The sequence below is a fragment of the Callithrix jacchus genome, chromosome X (assembly GCF_049354715.1).
Source record: "Callithrix jacchus isolate 240 chromosome X, calJac240_pri, whole genome shotgun sequence".
Classification (NCBI taxonomy): domain Eukaryota; kingdom Metazoa; phylum Chordata; class Mammalia; order Primates; family Cebidae; genus Callithrix; species Callithrix jacchus.
The window spans coordinates 25,555,145-25,583,116 of NC_133524.1; the positions used below are offsets into that span (position 1 = coordinate 25,555,145).

The 27,972-nt window shown below is 37.5% G+C and overlaps 1 protein-coding gene across 11 annotated transcripts in view; it reads left to right on the forward strand.

Annotated features, from left to right (window-relative positions):
• Positions 1 to 27,972, forward strand: part of POLA1 (DNA polymerase alpha 1, catalytic subunit) — a 316,077-nt gene that overhangs the window by 130,600 nt on the left and 157,505 nt on the right. For all 11 annotated transcript variants that reach the window (XM_008989090.5, XM_078363411.1, XM_017968391.4 and 8 more), the window contains 3 exons: positions 3,128 to 3,302; positions 18,644 to 18,822; positions 20,537 to 20,668. In XM_008989090.5, the coding sequence (XP_008987338.2) occupies positions 3,128 to 3,302; positions 18,644 to 18,822; positions 20,537 to 20,668 (486 nt within the window). The remainder of the gene's footprint in view (positions 1 to 3,127; positions 3,303 to 18,643; positions 18,823 to 20,536; positions 20,669 to 27,972) is intronic.

Consider the following 27,972-nt stretch of genomic DNA (forward strand, 5'->3'; position numbering starts at 1 on the left):
AGCTCACTTCAACCTCCACTTCCTGGGTTCAAGTGATTCTCCTGCCTCAGCCTCCCAAGTAGCTGGGATTACAAGCACGCGCCACCATACCTGGCTAATATTTTTGTATTTTTAGTAGAAATGGGGTTTCACCATGTTGACCAGTCTGGTCTCAAACTCCTGACCTCAGGTGATCCTCCTGCCTCGGTCTCCCAAAGTGCTGGGGCTGGGATTACAGGCGTGAGCCACTGTACCCGGCCCATTATGACACAGTTTTAAGAGGACTGTTTGCTGCTTTAAGCAAGGGTGTCCTCCAAGAATAGCCTATATCCTAAATAGGTTTTGTTTTGTTTAAAATTTACATTTAGGAAATAGTACCCTATTCAGATTACAAATTCAGATGAGTTCAGAGAGTCATGTTTTTGGTATCTAATTTATATTGTAGGTTGTTATTGTGTTAAACCTATGTGAATTATTTGCTCAGATCTTAAATCAACTTCCATTTGTTGGCTAAGTTTTAAATCCTTAACTCTTTAACTTTCATTAGACTTAATTTTCATAAGACAAGACTTTAACATAATTGTTTTAAGGGGCCCACTTGTCTCTAGTTTAAAATATTTTCCCATTAGTTTCTTACTAATGATGACTACCTAGTTTTGTATGAATCGACTGCACCTGGTTTTCTCTCTGACTTATGCACTTTGTAAAGTTCACAAATTACTACATGGGCACTTGAAGAAGACCAGCATTGTTTCTTAATCTGTTCTTAAAAGTGTATGCCAAGTATTCTTGTATATACCATGGGGCCTGCTCAGGTTTTAGAATGAAGTCTTTGAAGGTTATTATTTTTTAATTTTGAGACAGGGTCTTGCTCTGTCACTCAGGCCAGAGTGCGGTGGTATGACCACAGGTCAATGCAGCTTCTATATTCTGGGCTTAAGCAATTCTCCCGCCCTAGCCTCCTGAGTAGCTAGGACCACAGATGCACACCTCCATTCCCAGCTAACTTATTTTTTTTTTTTAAGAGATGGGGCAGGGGGGTCTCAGTATGTTGCCCAAGCTAGTCTTGAACTCCTGGGTTCAAGTGATCCTTCTTCCTCAGCCTCTCCAAGTACTGGGATTACAGATATGAGCCACAGTGTCCAGCGGAAGGCTGTATCTTAGATCATAGTCTGATTGTTTTTCCAATATACAATAGCAAAACCTGTCATCTAACCAAGTCTTTTGAATTTAGCCATGTTCAAGCTTAAATTTTTAAAATACTGTTAAGAAATATGTTTGTGCCACTTTTTCTTAAAACTTGTCTTTTGTGTGAATATTTAAAATAAAAACATTTTAAACTGAAAGTATGCTCAGAAATTTTCAGCTGATTTTTTGAAAACCATGTCCTACTATGAGAACTTCTAATTGTATATTCGAAAGTAACTCAAGTGCCTTTAAAAAAATATTTTACATCTACAAATTCAATTTTAATTCACCATTAAAAGTTATTAAACTCAACATTGCGGTAATCTTAAGGGTAGATCAATTTTTTTATAATTCTGTAAATTGGTCAGATTTTATTAAGGCAGTCTAAATACAATTGAGTTGTGTGAAAAGACACTGCCCAAGGATTTTTTTCTCATGGTTTTTATCAGTTGTCACCTTATTATCATTGTAACAATTCAGGCTTCCAAAAGAGCAACAATTAAACTTGATTAATTATGCCTTATTCCTTTTACTATGTTGTAAATTCCTGACAAATAATAAGAAGCAAGTCTTTTAATCTGAGTTTGTTGCTTTCTTAGGTATTTCATTTTGTCTTAGAACAGATAGAATCTAGTTGTTAAACAGGCACAGGTTGTTTCCATTAGGAGACAAGCCAGAAAAAGAGCCCCTGGCACTGGACTCTGGTAAAGACAGTGGTGTGTGGAAGGTTGCCTCTGCCTTAGGCTGGGTGCTGAGATGGAAAGGGACTGATTATAGCAGGAATGAAAGAATGGGATTCACATTATAATCAGTTCTGCTGAGCAGCTGAGCACTGTGAATAGTTATAATTTACTAGTTTGAATATTAAATTCTGTTTCAGATGAGCGGAAGAGTGAGTGAGTTGTTGGATGTTGATCCAGTAGAGATAACTTTTTGGTTCACAGATGATAGTGACATCATTCACAAGGCTGGATATGGGCCAATTATATATAATTTCACAGCTTTTATTTTTATAGCATAAAAGAGAGAACCCTTGAAAAGAGGCTTTCTGACCCTCCTTTTCTTTAGGAGGAATCGGGTAAATGGTACAAAATGACATGCCCTTCATTCCAGTGGCCAGATATTTGGCTTTTAGAGCCCAACCACTCTACCAGGACACTACATTATTTTTACTTCTTTTTATTATATCTTGCATATAAATTACTACTCTATAGATTTCATTTCCCCACATTTTTCCCCTCTTTTCTTTGCTTCTCAGTGATACATGGCTCTCATAGAACACATTACTCCCAGATCTTTGAGATACTTTGACTAGAATTCTTGCCTGAAGGGATCACATTAAATTAACCACCTCCTGGGTTCAAGCGATTCTCCTGCCTCAGCCTCCTGAGTAGCTGGGACTACAGGTGCCCGCCACCATGCCTGGCTAATTTTTGTATTTTTAATAGAGACAGTGTTTCACCATGTTGGCCAGGCTGGTCTTGAACTCCTGATCTCAGGTGATCCACCTGCCTCAGCCTCCCAAAGTGCTGAGATTACAGGCGTGAGCCACCATGCCCGGCCCACATATTTTTAAATGATCACTCCTTAAAAAGCCTTTCTGACTACACTAATTGTTACCAAGTTTTCTCAGTGTGTGGTGATACGGCAGGTGAAATTTTTTAATGTAGTAATCACTATCTTGTTGGTTTCAAATTTTGGCAAAAAATAGAACACAACATATGCTGGATATATATTCTTGGACACTGGATGAGATCTCAAGATTGAGATGTTGTTCTTGATTTTCCTACTCAAAATATTCAGTAATAGGTCAAAAAGACATCTTTATGTTTAGAAGTAAATACATAAAATTTAAATTGTTGCCTCTCTGTTTGACCAAGCAAGTGTCTGTGATTAAGTTGCTTACAACTTTACCTGAGTCTTCTTTTTACCTGTGTCTTTTTATCGTATCTTCTTTTAGGATGGATCAAACCTCACTGCAAGTCAGAGGGCCTATGCGCCTGAGCAGCTGCAGAAACAGGATAATCTAACTATTGACACCCAGTACTACCTGGCCCAGCAGATCCACCCAGTTGTGGCTCGGATCTGTGAACCAATAGATGGAATTGATGCTGTCCTCATTGCAGCGTGGTTAGGTAAGTGTTCCAAGCTCACATAGAGCCTCACGTGGTAACAGTGGCACATACAGTCTTCCTTTTCTCTTGGGATCTCCGTTGATGGGCATGGTATTGTGTCTGACAATTCTTTGTTTCTAGTTTGGGACATATTTTCGTGGTTGTTTGGTACTGACTCCACTCATAGACTATGAGCTCCACATACTTGGGACTGTAAACACATGCCTGCTCCATAGTTGGCACTTACTGAATACTGAGGGAAGAGAGGGAAGGCAAGAGAATGGGTGAAGTGAAGATTTCAGGTGCCTTTACAGTCATTGAGTTTATGTTGTTATAGGTTTAATTAGTATATCTCCATTAATAAGGAGATTGATGGTATCTTGTTTATTGATTCATCTCATCTCTGTTGCTGAAGGTATTTTTATGTCAAGTGAGAAAACATGGCTTTTTAACAAAAAATTTTAATAATTTTTCATGTTCAATTCATTGTGAGTATCCTACTCTCAAAGTTCTTCTAAAACTGGACCCACTATTATCCTCTAGGAATTGGCTAATTTCTAAGTTCTCATCATCACAGGAGGTGCCAGACAACCCTGAGACCTCAGTATTTCTTTGACTTTTTGCTGTGTCACCAGACTGTCTCCATTGCTATGACATCATTACTATTGTCATCTTTTGTTTAGAAATATATGTCATAAGCAGCCCTGATTTCATTTTTAGATAACCAATACATAAAAGTTACATTGCTTTTAAGGTCTTTCCTGGCTGGGTACGGTGGCTCACGCCTATAATCCCAGTGCTTTGGGAGGCCAAGGCAGGTAGATCACGAGGTCAAGAGATCAAGACCAAACTGGTCAACATGGTGAAACCCCATCTCTACTAAAAATATAAAAATTAGCTGGGCATGGTGGTGCATACCTGTAGTCCCAGCTACTCGGGAGGCTGAGGCAGGAGAATTGCTTGAATCTGGGAAGCAGAGGTTGCGGTGAGCTGAGATCGTGCCATTGCATTCCAGCCTGGGTAACGAGCGAAACTGTGTCTCCAAAAAAAAAAAAAGGGTCTTTCCTCTCTCTCCTGTGGTAAGCAAAGATGAGTGTTTTCAGAGTACTGCCTAATGTCCTGAGATGGCTCTTCACTGTTGGTAAGTCAAGCTTAGGAGCCACTGGCATCTCACAGACTCTAATTTTGGCAATTACAGACTAACTTTCCAGCTCCCACCTACGTATCCAGTCTTATTCAGTCCATGTATGCAGTGTTTTCCAAATATGGCACTGCCCATTCTGTTCCCACTTTATGGAAAATTCTCCCCTTCTTTTTACTAAAACACCTGGCTTTAGCCATGGGCTTTTGCAGCATAGTGACCTGGGTTTCAATGCTGGTTCTGCTATTGACAAGCTGCTGAACCTTGGTCTACACCTTAGCTCCTTGAGTCATAGAGTTACCTTGAGGGAGAAATAAGATGATGTGTGTGAGATGTTACACTCAAGGCCTGGGGCAAAAGCAATGCTCTGTGAGTGGTAGACACCTCCCACCTTTCTTTTGGGCTTCAGTGGAAATATGTTCCTACTCCTTCAGTCTGTAGGATTTGCTATACTTAGTGCTCAACTGCGTTTGTAGAACGAGATTGGGTTTTCCATGGATGAATTATCAAGTCACGTATTTTCCGTCCTGCCAGTGTTGAGTATGTTTCAGAGTTCCTCGCTGCTACACCCATCGTCACTACCCGATCAGTGTTTACTCTGGAAGTGGAAGCTCATTTTTAACATTTGCCTAAGCAAATATTATTAGGAAGATAAAATTCTACCACCAAAATAATCATATAATGTATTCTGCAGATGAGTTGTATTTAATGATGTTTATAAATCCTCAGCTGGGAAGAGAGGACTGTAAAAGCAAGGTATTTTTTAGCTTCATTTTTTTCTCTACTATACATTGAGTGTTTACTCTTTTGGATACAGTGATAAGTACTTTGCATTTGTTATCTCGTTCAGTCCTTGTGACAACCTCGCAAAGGTATGTTGTATTAGTTCCATTTTACAGAGGAAGAAGCTAGGTTTAGAGAGGTAATGATCTTGGTCTTGGCACATAGGTAGTAGTAGATAGCAGGCTGTGATTTCAAAGGTTGTGATCCTAACCACTGTGCTAACCTTGATTGCCTGTTCTTAGCTCTGAAAGGCTATGAAAGATGTTTTCAACCAGGAGTAGGGTAGCATGGATGTACAAACATGGGGAGCTTCATGTTTTTCTTGCTCCCTCCATTTCCCACTGTGCACCCCATGCTCTCCACTGAAAACCTCTGAGTTTAGAAAAAAAAAAAAAACCTAGTGTAGGTTGGGTGTGGTGGCTCACGCCTGTAACCCCAGCACTTTGGGAGGCCCAAGCGGGTGGATCACGAGGTCAGGAGTTCAAGACCAGCCTGACCAACATGTTGAAACTCTGGCTCTACTAAAAAAAAAAAAAAATACAAAAATTAGCCAGGCATAGTGGCGTGCACCTGTAATCCCAGCTACTCAGGAGTCTGAGGCAGGAGAATCACTTCAATCTGGGAGGCAGAGGTTGCAGTGAGCTGAGATTGCACCTCTGCACTCCAGTCTGGGGGACAGAGTGAAACTCTGTCTCAAAAACAAAACAAAAAAACAACCTGGTGTAAAACTGTTGCCCTTTTCTTCTTTGGTTTTGAATTTTTCGTTGACCCAGGACTGAGAGGAGATAGATGGAACAAGCCTTGTCTCATGAATGACATTTAAGAGAAGGATGTGCGGAGCCTTGTATGTCAGCAAAAGAGCTGAGCGGTGAAGGGTGATGGAGCATGCTACATGGGTGGATTGACAGGTTGCCTGCCTAGATGTGTAAAGGCCAGTCATACTGAGAGGAGACCAGACTGATTTTATTAGTTCCAGAAGTCATAGTTAAGATAATTTTTTAAAATAAATTGAACAGTGGCAGATTTTGACTTGAAAGATACTTACTGCAGCTGCTATATGGTCATAGGCCGCCTTATGAATTCAGTTTTCACAAATTATTTTCAAAGCCAGTAGTAGATGAGTGGGTCCCATATTCAGAAGTTTCATCTTATATCTCATTGACCAATCTCAGTCTACACAGAGAAACGTCCAGACTTGCACATGGTCCCACCATGTACCCATCACTCCTGCCCCATAACTTGAAAATTCTCTATGTGCAGCCGTGGCTGTGTGGACACTCTTCCCGGCAGTCCCTTCTTGGTGTCTTGTAGCCAAGTCAAGCTGATGGGAGGTGGCAACATGTCCTCAGCCTTGGGGGATCTGCCACTGCTCCTCACTTTTGGCTGCTTTTTCTCATTTTTTTTTCTTCTGCCACTTGATAGTGGTTTTTATATTGAGGATGTGTGAAGTTGTCATCATTGTGTAGTCCTCCTCCTCTCCTGCTCATCCTCTTTCATCCCATGCTGTGCCCATACCAGCAGTATATACGTAGCCATCTATATTAGTAACAAACCTTGTAGTTCTTTCCTTCTGCCCCTTTCCACATAGGAGTTTCAGCATTCATGAAGTATAGGCCCAGAAGTCCCCATCATCATGAAGATCTGTAGAAAACATTGAAGCTCACTAGGCAGATCTCTGTAGGTATTTGCCTCCCACTCTATTCAGGAGCTGAATTTCTTATCTGCACCCTTTATTCCTCCTCCCCAAGTAAAAAATTGGAGTGGCTATTCACGAGGGGCTTCCAGGCCCTGTTATTGATTCTACTGTAGCCTGTGGTTTTAGGAGGAGGGAGAGAGATGGGGAAGTGGTGGCAAAGTAAGAGAAGTGTTAGGGGGTACATGGTTTCTAAGAGGTGCAAGCTGTAGGCATAAAATTACTGTAATTTGTTTTTAAAATTCTAAATCTGTTTTCTTTATATAAAAAAACTGCAGCTAGTGAACTGACACTGTTAAATAAGTTGAAGTGTACAAATGTATATATAAAATATAAGCCCGCCAACTGCCTAATCACAGACATAAAATAATTCTCTTGCTTTTAATGTAGTTTTTATCTTTGATTAATGAACTGCATTACAGTATTGAAACTTTAGTGAAGTTTGATACTTTGTCCTTTTAGTTAGTACAAAGAAATCAGGAATAATGGCATAATTTCATTTAGGAAAATTATTAAGTTCATGGTTTTTTATTTTTAAGACTCTTGTGGAGAGCAACTATATTTTTCAACTACTTTTTTCTTTCTCTATTGCTTTTATACTACTTTACTTGAAAGGCAAGCATCAAGTGTTGGTTTATCCTTTGGCTTCACTTTGGAAATTTGCTCTTTTTCCCCATCAAGATACCTCCTAAAGTCTGTCTGGTGGCATGTTGCATGGCCAGGTGTTTCATATGGAAAGACCATTTTAGTGAAAAGGAGAGAGGATAGTCTATTAAATGAGTGAATGAATAAGACTGTTGAATTGAAAGAGAATAATTTGTTCTAATAACTAATGGTCCTCAGTATCCCACAGTAAAATATGTATCATTTTTCTGAAACCCTTGCAAGATTATTGCTACTGGGGCTTAAATAGAGCAAAATTTTACTCTTTTCTATCTGTGAATAGGAAAAAATACAGTATTACTCTTTTTATACAATAGCCCTATGGGAAACATGGCCACTAAAACTTGAAACTCTTAGCTTTTGTTCTCTATAGATTTTTCTCTCATTCTAATGAAAGCTCTTCCGTATTCTGTAAATGAAATATTCATAATATGCTTAAACATCCAAATAGTCTTCTATACCTAGCAGACTAGGCCAGTGACGAGAATAGTCTAAAGTTCATTCTTGAATTTCACCGCTTAATAAATTTATGTTTTATGTATAACGGTACTTAGAATTATATGTAACATCTTTCCTCCAGTGAGCAGTGATTTGAACAGTAGTTCAAAAGAACCTGTCTTCATGGTCGGTGATAACATTTCAGGCATTTGGCTATCTGGGCAGTTTTCTCATTGGTCCTGAGAAATTATTGATGCTTGAAGAACATGAGAATTTAGAATTTAATCTCTGAAAATACTACTTAAGACAGACACACTTAACCCAGTGTGTACTGAGTTAAATTGGAAAGCAAAAATTTCCTTTTTAAAAAAATGATGCATACCACCCATATTACAGAGGGTAGTTTTTGTCAGTAGACAGGGTTCAGTAATACCTTCTAGAAATAAGTGCAACAGTGAGCCAAACAGGAATAAGCAATGTTTGGGGGTGTTTTTTACAGATCCAGGGAGATCCACCTACAAACAAGGGAATAAAGTACAGATGTGTAGGGGTAGAATGATGCCACCAGTGGGTACTTCAGGTATTACTTACTCAATAAAGAATTTTGCCTTTTTTCATTATTAAGCTTTTATCAAACATGACCATTTCCATACTGTAAATATTTTTTTTTTGAGACAGAGTCTTGCTCTGTCACCCTGGCTGGAGTACAGTGGCGCGATTTCGGCTCACTGCGACCTCTGCCTCCTGAATAGCTTGGATTGCAGGCGTGCACTACCACACCTGGCTAATTTTTGTATTTTTAGTAGAGATGGGGTTTCACCATGTTGGCCAGGCTGGTCTCAAACTCTTGACCTCAGGTGGTTCACCTGCCTTAGCCTCCCAAAGTGCTGTGATTATAGGCGCAAACCACTGCTCCTTGCCCCAACCTGTAAATATTTTCAATAACATAATTAATAGTAAAATTAAAAAAAATTATACCAAATGCACTGCAGAATGTTAAAGGAAGTCTTACCAGCTGATAAGAGCATCTCTTACAAGATGGAGTGCCATTCCAAGCACATCATCCAATAGCTTATGCTCCCAGTTTAGTCTACTTTTGTATTCAATATTAATTGAAGACCTGCCATGCCTAGCGCCATAATAGGCATCGAGAACGATACAAAGTTGAGGCAGCTGTGGATCCTTTATTCAAATTACAGCCCAGTCATTTAGTTGATTTCACTGTTGTGGGAAAGTCTAGTGGGCAACACAGTGTATGTCCCAAAAAAGGTGAAATAAAGGGTTATCAAAATTCAAAGGAAGCAAAAACCACTCCTATCTGGGCCCACCATGGAAGAGTTTATAAAAGTAGAGGCATTGCTGAAATGGGCTGTGGAGAGGCCAGTGTGAAATTGGGAATGGTTGCCCACCCCACTGCTTACCAATTCTTCTAGCCTATGATGAACTGTAGGGGTTACCCATGTCTCAGCCACCCTCAAAGCACTTTAGGGAATTCCGGAGAGTCTCTTTAAGGGTTTCAGTTGCACAGTCCTGCACCTCAGTCTCAACAGGGTGAGCACAGGTTTGCTTCTTTGTTGCTCGCCCACAACAGAGGGCCAGTAGTGACACTGCTCATCTCACATAAGCAGTGAGACCGTTCAGAACTTTGAACCAAACCAGAGCATGTTTGGAATAATTGCTTCGGAGCTTTTATATGAGTTATGTAACAACTCTGGCTTTGCAACACTTAGAGTTTTTAAAGGAAAATGAGGATTTCTCAAGTTATTTAAATTAGATCAATTTTTTAAAAAGATTGTTTTAATTCAGTACACCCAAATGACATTTGTCAAGATTGTGTAGCTTATAGAAAAATGGATAAGACCTAAAAATGGGTAAGGAAAAAAATGCTGAATACTACACAACATTGTATACATACACTGTATTATGTATGTATATAATAAAATAGAAAAGGGTTAAGGTGATGAATTATAGGTTCCCCTTTGCTGACAAAATATTAATACTGGTGTTTTATTATTCATAATACAGATTTTCCCAAAACCAGAAGTAAAACAATGGTTAACCAGTTACTTAACTCACCTTTATATATTTATTTATTTCAAATGGTTTTGAGGGAACACATAGTGTTTGGTTATTATATGAATAAGTTCTTTCGTCGTGATTTTTGAGATTTTGGTGCACCCATCACCCAAGCAGTGTACCCTCTACCCACTGTGTAGTCTTTTATTCCTCACCCCCGTCCTGCCTTTTCCCCGAGTCCCCAAAGTCCACTGTGTCATTCTTATGCCTTCGTGTCCTCATAGCTTAGCTCCCACTTATGAGTGAGAACATACCATGTTTGGTTTTCCATTCTTGTTATTACACTTGGAATAATGGTCTCCACTTCCATCCATGTTGTTGCCAATGTCATATTTTTTTTCTTCGCTGAGCAGTATTCCATGGTGTAGGTATACCACAATTTCTTTATCCGCTCATTGATTGATGGGCATTTGGGCTGGTTCCTTATTTTTGCAGTTGAAAATTGTGCTGCTATAAACATGCATGAGCAACTATCTTTTTCGTATAATGACTTCTTTTTCTTTGGGTAGATACCCAGTAGTGGGATTCCTGGATCAGATGGTAGATCTCCTTTTAGTTCTTTAAGGAATCTCCACACTGTTTTCCATAATGGTTGTACTAGTTTACATTCCCACCAGCAGTACAAAAGTGTTCACTTTTCACCACATCTATACCAACATTTGTTATTTTTTGATTATGGCCATTCTTGCAGGACTAAACTCACCTTTTAGAAGGTTGGTGGTTAGAAACCTTGAGCCTAGCTGTTTTCCCCCCACATCTACTAACACAGCTGGAAGAGAAGTGGGCTGTGCTGTAAGATAAGCAATCTTTGGACTATTATTTGTGTTATTTTGTATCCCAAATATATTTTCAGCACAGTTACCATCTTTTCTCAGGTTTATAAACAGGAGCTGTGCGTGGCTCATGCCTGTAATCCCAGCATTTTGGGAGGCCAAGGCAGGAGGATGGCTTGAGTCCAGGAGTTCAAGACCAGCCTGGGCAATATAGCAGTACCCCATCTCTACAAATAGTACCCATATTAGCTGGGTGTAGTGGCACATACCTGTAGTCCCAGCTATTCGGCAGACTGAGGTGGGAGGATCACTTAAACCAGCGAGGTAGAGGCTGCAGTGAGCTGTCATTGTTCCTTTGCACTCCAGCCTGGGTGACAGAGCAAGACCTTGTCTCAAAAAGAAACAGACAAAAAAGAAGAAAAAAAGCCAGGGAAGAAGACACTTCAAAAGCTTCTCCTGCCCAGAAATATACATCTCATTAAGTTAAAATTTATATTTGCGTCTATTGTCAAGGACATTAAAACCAATTGATTGAAGTTAATTGAATGCTGCTCATCAGGCTTATTCTGTCAAGATTTCGAGAATTGTCTTCTCCAGGAAAATAAAAATCTTGGGTATTCACTTAACTCAAAAAGCTTGGCTATTATTTCTTTTAAACTACTCAGAAATTTTCCATTTATATTATGAAGAGGTGTATTGGTGTGAAAGACAGTTTCGGTTGTCTGACACTTGTACGGTAAATTGTTTAAATTGGATGTGTAGTATTTTAAAAACTTGTTGGGCTGGGCACAGTTCAGGCCTGTAATCCCAGCACAATGGAAGGCCAAGGCAGGTGGATTACTTGAGGTCAGGACTTCCAGACAAGGCTGGGCGACATGGTGAAACCCCATCTCTACAAAATACAAAATAATTATCCAGCCATGGCATCAGGTGCCTGTAATCCCAGCTGCTCGGGAGGCTGAGTCAGGAGAATTGCTTGAACCTGGGAGGTGGAGATTACAGTTAGCTGAGATTGGGCCACTGCATTCCAGCCTAGGCAACAGAGTGAGACTCTACCTCAAAAAAAAAAAAATTGTTATTATGGAAAAAATTATATATATATGAGATAGCAAAGAATGTAAAATTTTCTCTAGTGTCACGTATATTTAAATTACAGGGTAAGATTAAACCCCCATATACTCGTCACCCACCTTCAGTATTCTGCAGTGGTGGCCAATCTTACTATTCCTCTTTCCCACCTTCCGCTATTACTTTGAAGTATATCCAGATATGTATTTTCTCTGTTAATATTTCATTTTGCATTTCCTTTTTTTCTGGAGTCTTGCTCTGTCACCCAGGCTGGAGTGCAGTGGTGCAATTTCAGTTCACAACAACCTCTGCCTCCCAGGTTCAAGTGATTCTCCTGCCTTAGTCTCCTGAGTAGCTGGGATCACAGGCATGCACCACCACGCCCAGCTGGAGTGTGTGTGTGTGTGTGTGTGTGTGTGTGTGTGTGTGTGTGTTTAGTAGAGACAGAGTTTCCCAATGTTAGCCAGGCTGGTCTCTGTGTGTGTGTGTGTGTGTGTGTGTGTGTGTGTGTGTGTGTATTTTTAGTAGAGACAGTTTCCCAATGTTGGCCAGGCTGGTCTCAAAGTCCTGACCTCAGGTGATCCTCCCACCTCAGCCTCCCAAAATGCTGGGATTACAGGCATGAGCCACTGTGCCAGACCCATTTTGCATGTCTAAAAGACAGAGATGCCCCTTTTCAGCATAATAACTACATTATCATCATCATATCACATAAAAAAGCCTCACAATTCCATTTCATCTAATTTCCAGTAAGTGTTCATATTTCCCTGATTGCACTGTGAATACACTTTTTTTTTTTTTAAAGGTCCTTGTTTGAATTGGAATCCAGTCAGGGTAAACTTGGTAGTTAATCTCTATTTTGTTTTCCTTTGTTGATCCTCCCAGTTTGTTTATTAAAGAAGCTGCGCTTTTTGTCCTATATAATTTTTCTCATTCTAGAGTTTACTGATCACATCCTGGTGGTATCTTTTAACATGTTCCTCTGTCTCCTATATTTCCTATAAATAGTTAGCTCTAAACATATGATTATATTTAGGCTTAATTTATTTTATTTTTTATTTTGCTAAAATATAAAATACACACCTCTTCCTAGGCAATGGGTTATAAGTCTGTGAGGAGGCACATAATGCCAGTTGAGATTCAATGCATTTTGTAACAAATTCACAAATGTTTCATAAGAAATATTTAGTACGCAGTTTTCTCACCCTTTCTAAATATGTATTTTTCGTAGTATAACGTGCATACAGAAAAGTGCACAAAACCTAAAGTGCTTGATGAATTTTCACAAGGCCATCATGCACTAGTGTAGCAGCACTGAACTCAAGAAACAGTACATTATTGCATTCCCAGAGGGCCCCTCTTGTCTCCTAGAAATGATCCTCCACACACCTGGCATCTAATAACATAGATGAGGTGGATTTTTTGGGACATTACACGAATTGCGTCTTCTTTGTGCCTGACTACTTTTACTTAATATTGTACAGGTTCTCTGTCAAACATAAGCATGTATTTCTCTTGGGTTCGTACTAAGGAGAACCACTAGGCCATCAGTGATGTGTATGTTTAATTTTAGTAGATACTGCCGGTTTTCCGAAGTGGTTCTACTTGTTTACATTTCCTAGTAGCAGTGTATGGGTGCTCCACATTTTTACCAACACTTGGTAAGATAGTATTTTCCATCTTCATTTCACATAGTGGCATAGAGTTGTGGTTTTAATTTGTATTTCTTTGATGACTAATGAAGTGGAACACCTTTTCACATGCTTCTTGGCCATTGTGATACTTCCTTTCGTGAGCTGTCCAAGTCTTTTTCTGTTCTGTTGGCTTCTCTTTTTCTTACTGATTTGCAGGCATTTCCCACGTGTTCTAATTATGAGTCTTTTGGAAGTATATATTATAGGTTGAGTATCCCTTATCTGAAATGCTTGGGACCCAGAAGTGCTGGGGATTTTTTTGGATTTTTGTAATAGTTGCATATAGATAATTAGCTATCTTAGAGATGAGATCCAAGTCTAAACATGAAGTTCATTTGTGTTTTATATATATCTTATAGCCTGAAGACAATTTTATACATTATTTTAAATAATTTTGTGCATGAAACAAAGTTTTGACTGCAACTCATTTCAAGAGGTCAGGTATGGAATTTTCCACTCATGGTATCATGTTGGTACTCAGAAAGTTTCAAATTTTGGAGCATTTCAGATGTTTGGATTAGGGATGTTCAACCTACACAAGCATCTTTTCCTATTTGGCATGCTTTTTAAAGAGTATAATTCACATAATTTACCACAAAATGCTAAAATTTTGAGTATTATACAATCAGTCATCCAGACACAGATACAGAACATTTTCATCACTCCAGAATGTTCCCTTGTGCCTCTTCCCAGTCAGCACCTCTGTCACAATAGCAATCACTCATCTGAAATCTATCAGCATAAGTCAGTTTTGCCTATTCAAGAATTTCATATAAATGGTTTCCTACAGTATATACCCTTTTTGTGTGCAACATCTTTCAGTTAGCATGGTATTTTTGAGATTCATCTGTCTTGTTGCATGTATCAGTATTCACTCTTTTTCACTGCTGAGTAGTATTTCATGGTAGATTATACTGGTTTATCCATTCTCTAGTTGATGGACATGTAGAGTGTTTCAATATTTGAATAAATATTGAATAAATTTATTATGAAAAAAGCTACTATGAGCATTCTTGTGGATATAGCATTCACCATTTGAAAATTATTTAATCATACTAAATTTTCGGTTTGCATATTGTCTTCTAAGATGTCTAGATAAATAAAAGCCTAGATCCATGCAAAAGATAAATGGTTTACTTCCTCTAAGAAATTTTTACAAAAAAATTTCACTCAATAGGATTCTATTAATTAGCTTCCCTCATAGAGTAAATGATCTATATTACAAACACTGCTTATAAATATCAGTTACTCCCTTTACTCATTTGGAGTTTCATTTATGTGGATTTTCCCTCTTCCCCAGTTGCATGAACATATTACTGTAGTTATTTGCTGTTGCACTAATAGAGACCTTGTCTTTTGAAGGAAAGAAAGTATTTGATTAAATGCATCAGCCTCTCTAATAATCGTATGCCTGAAGTTATGAACAGTTTAAAAACTTGGGAGTGGGGGCAGGTGAACATTCTAAAAACAGGTATAATTTACAATGGTTAGAAAGCGCAATGGTAGAAAAATAATTTTGTGCTAAGTGTCACATTGGGGGTGTGTGTGATAAGACTATGGTGATTTAAGTAAAGACAGTACTGCTAAACTCATCCACACCGATGCCTATGATGTTACTTTCTATAAATACTTCTTGAAACATGAGAGTTTTGATCCTGTTGCCAAAATAATGTGAGATCCTAGAAATTTTCTAATTATAAATGACAGTATTTTAATTTCATTCCACTGCCTCTTCTGTACCCTCAACCCCAGCACAAATGAGTCTATCACTACAAGCCACATAATTGAATTAAAGTGTACATCATCTCAGCCTATTCTGGGGGAAACCACAGCTGCTTTTCCTCCAGATAACTGGTTTTGCAAAGCCCAGGCAGGCTGCTCCTTCCTTTATTCTGTGCCCCACCAAATGATTTAAGTCACCTGTCAAGAGCTAGCCTAAAATAAATGGAAGTTACTTTTTTCAAATGGGGCACAAAGTTTGTTCCTTTAAGCCGGTTGTTCAGAGAAAGCTTTCGGTAGAAGCAGTAAAGTATTTGGGATTCAGTTTTGCATCTTTTGTTCAAAGACTAATGTAAGCAGTGTAATATTAATTATACAGTGTATATGCTTGTAGGGCAAGTGCAGTAATAACAATGTTACTTTAATGTCATTTTTGACAGAAGTGTTTAATTTTGGAGTGGCAACAATTAAAAATGGAATTACATGTAGCTGCTCTGTTTTGCACATTTAAAAATTTTAAATCTCTACCTCTAGGTGGCAGCACCAGATACTTGTTTCTTGTTTCACTCCAGCCTTAATGAGTTTAGGGTGCAAGCAGTAAAACTTTAAAGTCTACTGAAACTTTGAAATAAGCTGCTATTACCAGTTTTCTGAGAATTTGGAAAAACTAATGTATATGTTTAATAAGTTTGGGGCTTGTTTTAGCTTTTCAAAAAAGATTCCAGCAGCAATGATCCTTATATTTTTAACATGACATTTTATGTTTTCTTATAATGATTTAATTTAGCCCTCTCTGGTTTGCCTGTTGAACTTATAACTGCCCTCCCAAGAAAATCACTTTTTAAACAGCATTTTGGTATTTAAGTAACTTGTACAAGGATTATTATATACCTCATATTTTAAGCTCATTACGGTCTCGTCTCCCTTTATATTTCTAAATTTTAGCATTGAACTATGACCAAGAGAGTACTGATACTGAGATTGAAGCCCCTTCCCCTGAAAAATAAAACCAGCTTGGGAATAAATATGAAGTAATTAGCTAAGCCAGTTAGCTTTGTTACTGCCTCCAGAAGATTGAGTGATTTGTAGAAATGGATATTTAGAGTGGACATTTCGTAGAACCTGATATTTATTACAAGTTTCAGGCACATGTTTCTCCATGACTCTGTAGCAAGATGGCCCACACTCATTTTTGGCTTACTCTGTAGGCAGGCCGTCCAGGGTCAGAGCTTGCAGGTTCATGCACTCAGGCGTGCCAAGTGAGCCATGGCTGGTGGGGTGGGGTAGAGAGTAGCTCAACTTGGTTCCTTTTTATAGCCTGGCCAATTTTGTATATGTGCAACCCAGCATTGTTGCTTTATTTTTGGACTGTGAAAGAAACTTGCCTTTTAGAAAAATGTTGCTTATTTTTCTTTTTGATTAGTGTTGGCCTGGGAAATTGATTAATAGTTATAGGGTCGGAGTAAAAGTGAAGCTGCTTTCCTATAATTGCAAATAAAGCAAGACATTATGTGAATACTTGGATTCACAACTGGAGTTTGAATTAGCAACAGTTACCCTTCACTACAGAGAATAAATGGCCTCATTCATGGGCGTGGTCTCTCTCAATTCCTCTGACTCTCTAGCTTTAAATGTGAGGGTGTAGGTATTCCCACATACTTCTCTAATTTGCTGTTTCTCTTAGGGGTTAGGTAACTTGTAAAATAAAAGTGTATAGTGTCTTGGTGACAAGTGGCTCGTGTTAATGTAATTTATGTCACTAACGAAGAACAGCTTTTCAAATTGTTCTGAATGTGTATTCTTTGTTTTTATCATATACTACCACTTTAGGAAATACTTTAATTCCTACAAAGAGTAGCTATTAACTTCATATGCAGCATGAAGATGTCTCATATATTTTTCTAAATGCATAATCTTGAGTGAGTATAGTCTGAATTAAATGATGTTCGTTCACTATTTTATTTTTTCATTCAAATGACATTTATTCAGTGCTTGCCAAGCAGTAGGCAGCATTGAACTTTGTTTGTTCTCCGTTATCCAGTTTAAACTTCAAAAGTATATGATCAGTGATGCTACCTCCATTTTGCAGCTGAGAAAACTGAGACTCTGTGTCTCAGTTGTCTTATTCTTTGTTTGACCCCTTTCAACTATGAAGAGTTAGCCTCCAGTGTTTTATAATTACTAGATATCACTTGACAACTGACCAAATAGGATTTAGGATTCTGTCGCTGAATTCTGAATGCATCTGTTAGGTTTATCTACCTATGTAGCTGTTGATAAATTTAAAACAATTTTTAGATATTTTTTATATTTGTGAGCTTTTGGCTCAGTGACTGTTTTATATTACTCATTTACCTTTATACTAAAATAAGATAGTTTTCCTTAGATTTCCAAAAGCTTTTCCTTAGATTTCCAAAAGATAGAAATATTGTCTCTTAACAATGTTTTCTTGAGAGCAATCCCTTAGCAATCCCTAAAATTGTAAGAAACAGTGTAGAATAATTATTTTTAAGTATAAATTCAAATAGTAAATTTTGACACACATATTTTGACTAAGGGTAAATTAAATTGGGTAGCCTAAAAACGTTTCTTTTCTTTCATTAGTTTGTAGAAACAAAATAGCGTAAACATGCCTTGATTGATTTCTTGTGTTGTTTTGATTGAAATATGGAAGGTATATTTGGTTTCAGGATTCTCAGGGACATTTTGGCCTATAGAATCTGTAGACTCACTGTTTTTGCATATACTTTAAATTTCTGAATTTCGAACATCAAGAAAACCATGTTGCGTTTTGTCTCAGATGCTGCTACTGAATTTTAACCACTGAATTAGATTGCAACCTACATGCTGTTAACTACTGAGCCAAGATGAAATCGACCACTGCATTGAAATCAGGGTTAGCTGTGTCTGCACTTGAAGGAATTGTAATGGCAGTGAACCTGTTTTCTTTAATGGGGTTTTTATTCTCAGTTTTAATTGTGACACTTCGATTTTAAGAGAATTTCTTAATAAAAGTACATATTTATTTGAGGTTTTCATTGTAACTTTAAGAGAATAATAAAAACATCCTGTAGAAGTAGTTGCTTCCAAACCCAAGTGTTCACTGGCATATTTCTGTGTTGCGTTTGTTGCAGTTACTTGTTTTATTTATGAAGTAATCTCTTGTAAAAAGAGAAGTCATTTGTCCATGTGCTCTTGAGTTCAAATGGTTGTGTGTAAGTTCATGAATTTAAAATCTTTTTTGTGAGAGTTTTCTGCTTTGGGGTATTTTTGGAATACTTTTCTGAATTTGTTTTTTTCTTTTTCATTAATAGGACTTGACCCCACTCAATTTAGAGTTCATCATTATCATAAAGATGAAGAGAATGATGCTCTACTTGGGGGCCCAGCACAGCTCACTGATGAAGAGAAATACAGGGACTGTGAAAGATTCAAATGTCGATGCCCTACATGTGGAACTGAGAATATTTATGATAATGTCTTTGATGGTTCGGTTAGTTGTTTCTGTTTGTCTTTTTGTGAGTGAACTTGTATAAAGGCCTTGCCCCTTTCCCCCACTATGGAGTATATAAAAAGGGCAAAATAAACACACCCACACTGCTTTCATGTGTTCAAAGAATTTTAGCATCATGTAAAATCTACCTTCACAGCTTACTTTGTTTCTGCTTGAAAACTTTGAACTGAATGTGCTTGAATATTGTTTTGGCTTCCTAGAGTGCTTGACCTTGGTTTTTAAATGGAATCCCTTAAAAATTCTAAATTATCTTAAGTATTTTTATTATAATTTCTTAATTAGTAACCTCTATTGCCCTACTGTCAACCCCCCCATCTATTAGGACTTAGAGCAATATTTTTCTTTATCTTAAATAAAGTTAATGGGAACTAAGTGTTTTGAGAAAGTTTCTGTTTGTCTTTACACATCCCCCCCCCCTTACCTCCATTTTGCAAAGGTACTCTTATTATCTTTTCTGCTGTCTTTGCATATTAGACATTTAAAAAGTCACAGGGAGACATTTCTTTCAAGAAGTACTGCCAAAAAATGTATTATTGACCTTGGATCAGAGCTTGAAACTTGGCCAATTTACTTGATTTCCACTGCAGTGTTATGCATAGACTAGCCATTGGCAAAGGAATAGGCAGCAGAACTGTGTAAAACCTTGAGACTGAAAGAAAAGACACCCTTTATCTAAATTAAAAGTAATTATTTTAAGTTAATTTGGACAAACAGCAGATGTTTTGCATTTTTTTGAATCAAAACAAAGCAGTCTTTGGAAGCAAGTGCAAGGAAGAGGCAGACACAGATCAGCAATACTTGCTAAATCCTTGAGTTTTGCTTCATTACAGCTGTAAATAAGATAGTTAATTGCATGGAGGCTTGACGACTTGCAGATGGGCTAACTGTGGAAGAGCCGATGTCAAGCTCTGAAATCTCTTCCACCTGGAATTGCTTAGTGTGGCGGGTAGGGTTATGTACCAGATTGGAGCAGGAAACCAAGATGTTTAAGTATCAGGAAGGAAAACAAGTGCTTCAGAAATCCCAACAGTTATGCTATATATTATATTTGCCTTGTCTTTGTTTAAAACGAAACACAGCAAAACAAAATGTTTTTTTCCAAATATTAATATTTATTTCTTTCACATTTTTATTTCTCCTGCCTCCCTCTCCCAAATACATTTCATTTTTTGGAAAAATTGCCAAAATTTTAGATTTGTGAAGCAGACAATAAGTGATACTGTTTTTGTGGTACTACACTTCTTTTAGATTTTATTTTTAAAATTAAGTTGACAAGATGAAAACAAACTAATGTGATAAAGGCTCTTACTTTTCTTCATGTTCGTAATGAGTAAATGCAAATTTAAAGTTTTTATCGATATCTCTAAGAAGGAGGTTTATTTCCAGTAACATGACTTCACTGGTATTTTCAGAGGGAAAATTATTTTATCCATAGAGTCCCTCGTGTATTGAATGTAAAATAGGGATTTCAGAGTTTTTCCTTTGTTACTCCATTGTGATGATGGCAAGGAATGGAAGGTATGTGTGACTAAAGTATCTTTGGGAGGAAAATAATTGAGAAGATAGGGTTAAAAACTCACCAGTAAAACAAATTAAAAATGTTCAACACTAGGATGACATGTAAGTTTTTAAGCACAAAAAACCTTTTATAGCCGTACAGTAACTTCTTGTATACTTGTCCTGACTTCTGTAGGGAACCGATATGGAGCCCAGCTTGTATCGTTGCAGTAACATCGATTGTAATGCTTCACCTCTGACCTTTACGGTACAACTGAGCAACAAATTGATCATGGACATTAGACGTTTCATTAAAAAGTACTACGATGTAAGTATCCATAATGACATTCTTACATGCACAGTTGATTTAGGTTTGGTACTTACTTATTGGTTTTCATGAAACTGTAACATTTTGAAAAGGCTTTTGAGAAAAATTCCTAGTGAAATGCTATTAATACATATATGATAAAGTATGTAATTTTGACATATTAACATGACAAATTATTTGCTATTTCTCTCAGGCATTACATCTACTTCATTTATGAGCAGTATTTTAAATAATGAAATTTAATTAAGAAATGTTTTAGTTTATTGTTACCTAAATAAGACTAATTAAATGATTGCTCAGATGTTTGGATAAAGGAAGAAAAAATCACTGTTGTCTATTATCAGCAAGTCGAGCTCTAAGATCATATGTGGTGATCTTAGTAGACTGCCCATACAAAGCTAACAGTTTGTGTTTATGTGGCACTCTAAACCACTCCATAGCCTGGTTTTCTGATGTAATCAAATATATTTTAAATTTAAATGCTGTTTGTCTAGCATTCACAAGAGAATGTCTAATTTTTATAAATTTATAGTAAAAATGCCAGAACAGTGATTTGTCTTCATTGGAAAGAAGGCTTTTATTCAGAGTTTTGTTTTTAACACATTTCACATGAATGAGTTTTTTTCTCTTCAAAAATTAAAAAAAGCCCTCACATTTCCCACTTGATTTTTCTTAGTGTTTCAGTATGTCATTTGTCATCTGAACACATTTTCTGTTACTTGAAAGTTCACTGTAACTTATTTTTAAAAGCTACATTGGCAACGCATTGAAAAAAAAAAGCTCACGTATTCGTTAATGCCCATGACTTTTCTAAAGATCGTTCTGTACTTTCTCCTCATGTATTAGTCAACATATAACAGCATTTTCTTCTTTAAAATAGAACTCATTATGTGAAAAGCAACTATTAGATCATTAAGATGAAGAGTAAAAGCAGAGTTCCAGCATTATGATTTTGGTGTTGAATGATTTATATTTGTCAGAAAAGCAAGTCAGTTTGCCTGAAGATCATTAAAAAATAATCATTATGACTCCATTTTGGGAAAATCTGAAACATTTTAGAGAATAATCCTGTGCTGCCCTTAATGAACAGTTGGATGGGAATAAAAGTTATCTGTGGGGTCACATTCCTCAGTAGATGAAATGTGCAGCACGTGAAATTTTAGGCCTTTATTTAGTATGAAGAGCCCAAATCAAAACTATTCAGTTCCTCATTTACAGGCCTCATTGAACAGAGTATGATCCTTGCTTGACTCTTGGGAAGAATTCTGAGTTTTCTCTCTGTGTTTAGTCTATCAAGATCTTCACCATGGAAATGTTAATACTAGAAGAAACTCTTCTATTTCCTTCTTTATGAACGAATAGTCTGTTTTGACTAAGTTGGAAGTACTCTGAAAAATGATCTTCTGTATAGCTAGAAACATGCCCTAACTGAAAGACTGATTTCTAACCTAATTGTGTTTATGTTGTGGTGGTGGTTATATAAGTATTTTTGAAGTGAAATAACCTATTTTTAGGGATCCATATATTTAACACAAGGTTTCTAGAGCATTTGCTTTAATTGTCTTTCTGCCAGCCATCTCACTAACATTAAGTAACAGTTTTTCTGTAGCTGACTGCCTACTTGATTGACATTTCTAAGGAATTTCTGATCAAAATGGCCATATATCACTCCTGGGCTTAAAAATTGACATGACTGTCCTCAAAATTAGAAACTTATTTCTCTACTTTCTGATCTGAAGTATATGTGATTTGATGGCAGAGAAAGAAATCCGTTATTCATTCTTATGGCCCCATGCTAAATAAATATTTCAAATGTTTTCCCGATGAGAGCTTTTGTACAAAAACCCCTACACCTTTAGGTTCTACTTCATTGGCAGACCATCCTGTTTCCTCCTAGAGGGACATGGCATTGAGTTTCTTTTGTTATTGTGCCTCTAGTGATACTGATTACAGTTATCAGTTCAGTGTGATTTGTCATGGTCATGGTAATCCAGTTAGAGACTAATATACCAAGTATACCGAGGTAAGGATACTGATAGTAAGTGTTGAGGTTAAGTGACTGTCTCTGAGGCTAATTACCAAAAATGATCTTCTCCTATTTAGCAACTTAAAAAATACTACCCACTGGACATAAAAGTTGTTTGTGCAATAAAGGCAAGAGTCTTAATATTGTTTTAATTTTAGTCTTAGAAGTGCTACAGGGGAAGTCAGACTGCACTGAGAAAGGAAGATACCTTCATGAGGAAGGAACTCCAGGAAGATGAATGGAATGTAGTACTTGACCAAACACCATACCCTGCCAAGGAACATAGTTCTAGATGACTAAGAAATTAGATTGTCAAGAAAAAAGGGACAAAAGTGTGGGGTAACAAAATATATTTCTAAATCACTTTAATTTTGGAAAGTTATATCACATATTTTGTTACCTTCTGTCCATGAATTAAGAGGACTGACTGAGTAAATGTGATATAACAAATATTTGTTTTAAGTTTATCTGAGAAGCAGTCTGTATCACATAATACTTTAATAAATATTGGCTCCTTTGTGGGAGAGGAGAGGGTTGTTGCCCCTCTTCTGTAGCAATGATTGTATCCCCTGAATTTCAATTTCCTATAATGTTTAAACTTTGATATACATAGAAATACAAAAAGCACTGAACCAGGATATTTTAAGTAATATATTAACTTCTTTAGGAAGAAGACAACTCTATGCTTTGTCTCTGGATTTGATGAAGTCTTGAAAGACTTTGAGGCAGCACAGAATGCTTTAATTCAAAGTTGATTTCATGCCCTGGTCCTTGTTGTTTCTTTTTTATAAAGTTAAAATTGAATTGGTATTTTTTGAAAATCATAAAAAGGCAGATTAAAGACTTAACTCTAAGCTTTTAGGGATGTTTTTGAAAGACTCAATTTTACAGTGAAAAATTGATATGTGTTCCCCCTCCCTTAAATTCTGCTCCAGAAGAGCAAATAGACATACACACACAAAAGGGAGAGAAACACTAGCTAATCTAAATTGGGAAATGAAGAGGGCTTTTTTTAAGCATGAAAATTTCATCATCTTGTCAGCTGGCAGAATGCCTGCTGTGTGGATTCACAAAGGCTAAGAATTACACTTTCATGAAATTTTCCTCACTAACTGCCCTGGTTAATTTGAAAGATAACCCACTGTTCTAATTCATTCCTCAATTGGGCGGTGCAGGTTTTATCTTTGATCTGACAAAGCATTTGTGTTAATCGTTTTGGCCCTCCACTAGACACTCTTGGGATTGTGCTTTTACAATAAATGTGTCTGTGATAGCTCTTTAGTCTATTATACTTACAATAGATCCATAGAACTGGTAATTAATTCTCCACTGCTTTGGAAATGGGAAGAATAGGTGTAGCTCTGTCAAGTGCTGCTGGGAAGTTTGTTTAGCTGGTTCATTTTTGAAGTGTTCCCCTCAGCCATCCAAGAAGCAGCCACAGAAGAGAGTCTGAGATTGAGATGCTGGCCTATCCTGATGACTTGCTGATAAATGGGAAATGTGACCCCTCTTGGTACCTGGGAGGGGGATATTGGGTCATTGACACTCATCTCAAGTACTGTTATTTTTAAAGGATATTAAACCCTTATTTTAATACTTAAAGAGCCATTTGCCTCTAAAGGTGGAGCCTCTAGAAGATGCAATAGTGATAGTCAACTCAAATATGTTCCTACATTTTCATTGATGGCTTATGCAGGTTTTAGAATGTTCCCTGCCAGCCTTCTTGTGTTTCTAGCAACTTGTACATTATATGAGTACTTTACTATGATTTTTAAACATTAAGATATTGCCGGCCCTAGATGGGGCTGGCCCTCCATCTGAAAGAACACATGAACAGCTTGTTGGTATCATGCATATGTTAACCTCTGGTAGTTGCTAGAGCCAGAAATTCGTGGTCTCACTCCATGAAAAGTCAATGTAGGCCTTATAATCTCAGAATTTTCCTGAAGTAAGCTTTTCGAGGACAGGGGCTGTGTTTTCTTTTCCGTTTTATCTGTGATCTCTGCCACAGCCCCTTGCTCTCTGAAATACGTGTTATCTTGATGTTTAGTAACCAAGGAACTGATAAGTGAAGGTTGTATTTTGCTGTTTGTCTCTTAAAAGTTTTTACACTGCTGTCAGATTGGTGGAAGATTTATTAGTGGCATACAGGATTCTTGGGTTAACACAAAATTCTACAATATTTTAAGGTCATGAAAGCCATGACAAATAAAGCTCTTTGTTACTTTTCTATATTTTACAACACTGACAACTCTGCATTTCAGTATATGCCTGTCCCCAACTCAGTAGCCTTGATTTGTTTTTTTCCCAAACCAAATACCAGGCAAAGAGGCATTAACCAGAAATATCATGATGCAAAAAAGCATCCTGCCTAAATGTGCTTTCATTGTCCTGATAGAAGAATCTATCTTCATATAATGTTGCAAAGAAAGTGGATGCCTAGCTTTGTTACTCTTTGATTTCTGTTCTCTCCTTATATTTTTCCTCTTTTACTTCTTAGTATATTGTATCATAAGCCATTTTTTTTTTTTTTTTGAGATGGAGTCTTGATCTGTCACCAGGCTGGAGTACAGTGGCGAGATCTCGGCTCACTGCGACCTCTGCCTCCTGGGTTCAAGCGATTCTCCTGCCTTAGCCTCCTGAATAGCTGGGGCTACAGGCGTGTGCCACCATGCCCAGCTAATTTTTGTATTTTTAGTAGAGACAGGGTTTTACCGTGTTGGCCAGGATGACCTCGATCTCTTGACCTCGTTGTCTGCCCACCTCAGCCTCTCAAAGTGCTGGGATTATAGGCGTGAGCCACTGCATCCAGCCATAAGCCATGTTGTTAAATCTCTTTTGGACCCACATTTATGAGGAATTTAAAAACTAATGTGCAGTATATGTTGCCTCATGATGCAGACTTCCTTATACACACATATTTAAGCACCTAGGGAAGAAGAGAACTTTTGACCAATGATGCTGAGCCTTAGCATGCTGGCTGTGAGTTCTTTTGGAAGAGGCCACACACCAGGAAGTAGAGTGGGATGTTTTGTAGGGTATGAAGAATCCATATTAAGCTTGTTTTTCATCTTTGCAAGTTAAAAAAAAAATTTAAAAATTTTAAGTGGCCATGCATTCCTTGAAGACAAAGTTAATAACAACCCTCCAACAAAATGTTGTTAAGCCAGAGATTGAATTAGAGGTGCCTTTTATCGAAAGTACAATGACGACAGAGTAAAATATGGGTTAAAATATTTGCTCCACAAAAATAAACACCTAGTTAGCATCACAAGTAAGCACCATTCATGGTTCCCAACAGTACTTGAAGAAGGGTAATTTTGTTAGGAATATATAAAACTAAGTAGGTAAATCTGATAAATTAGAGATGAAGTATCCTCTCACTCTATCCCTCCTGCCCACACCCATGTAAATCACTAACAGAGCTTCTCATTTCCATTGCCTTTCCCTTCTCAACAGAGCTATCTTGTGCAGGTGGACCTGTGAGTTTTAGAGCCACGCAATGGCATTCAGTAACTCTGCTGTTTCGTTACAAATATGCAGTGTTCAATAACCCTCAAAATTTCTCATTTCTTACCTGTGGTGATATGGTTTGATAGTTTTTAGGTTATAGGTTGCAATATGCAGTAGAATCACAGGTATATTAGTTCAAAAAGTTTAAACTCTAAGCATTTTTGTTATTGTTTATTTCCTTCTGCATTTATATTTAGAACATTTAAAAAGAATAAATTTGGTTTCTTTTTTGTAGACTCTAACAGTATAATTATAAGTGGTATAAAAGGCATGCAAAGAAGCAGTAGATGTACATCCCACCCATTCAGCATCGCAGGGAGCCCAGTCCATGCTGCCCAGCAGTGCTTGAAGAAGGGTAATTTTTTTTTTAGGAATCTGTAGAACTCATCCTCAATCTTACTAAAACTAAAAGAAAAGAACATATTGAAAATTAGTATTTCTTTTTGCTTCATACTATTTAATTGGGAAGCCAAATATTAATGAATGCCAGGGTACCAATTGCATTTTTTAAATGTGATATTCTCTATTTTTATTCCTTTTTTTTTTTTTTTAATTTTTAGAGAAAGAGTCTCATTCTGTCACCTAGGCTGGCATGCAGTAGTGTGCTCAAGGCTCACTGCAGCCTTGAACCCCAGTAGTCTGCCCGCCTCAGCCTCCAAAGTAGCTAGGACTACAGGCACATACTACCATGCCCAGCTAATTTTTTATTTTAAGTTTTGTGTAGACAGGATGTTGCCCAGGCTGGTCTCGAGCTCCTGGCCTCCAGCAATTTTCTCTCCTTGGCCTCCCAAAGTGTTCAGATTACAGGCATGAGCCACTGTGCTGGCCTTAAATGTGGTATTCTAACACTAGTGTCCATTCATGGAGGGTCGGTATGTTTTTATTTGTAAATGGCTGGTGTTTTTTTTTTTTAGATGTCAGACAAGCTTATTTTGAGTCAGGTATAATATTTTGCTGCTATGCTATGGCATGTTCTCACAGAAAAACTAAGAAACAAGGGACTGGTGGTGATGGGAGTAGAATATCAATGTAAGTAACTTATCATTGTACAAATCTAAGTGAATAACAGATCAAATCCAGTTACCTAAAACATGCCAGCTATGTATTCTATACAAGCAGCTTATTCTGGTATATAATATTATTTTAAAGGAATTCTAATAAGCAAATAAGTTCAAATACAGCCATTTATGCCACCCAACTTTTATCCTTTGTAGAATAACTAACATTTACCTGTATTTTCTATATTTATCAGAAGACCTCTTTATTTAATCATAACCTTATGGCATGAACCCTGTTTGGGGAGGCTTAGGTTTAGAGCCTAATTTGAGGGACCCTCACCAAATTCTGAGGTGCTGAGACTGCAGAGAATTGTGTTGCCTATTGAGGACTAACCCCAGAGCCACTGCCGAGACCTGAGCTTGGGCCATAGTCTCTCCCTTTCTCATGTCATTCCCCACATATGGATATCCACCCTCCTCCTGAGTTTTTTTTCAGGGATGGAGGCAGTTATAGCCATAGCCCTTTCCATTGCTTTCCCTGCATTCTGAACGCTTAGCACTCAATTTTATCAAGTGGCTGGATCAGACCAGCCACTGCTAGTCTCTTACCAGATCTGTAACTTGGGCTAGGTTCTGAACTTCTCTAAGCCACAGTTTCCTACCCTATGACATGATCATGGTAAATAATAGTACCTACCCCATAAGGTCATAATGAGGACTATATGGGTTAACGCACTTAAAGTGCTGAGAAAGTACCTGGAGAGAAC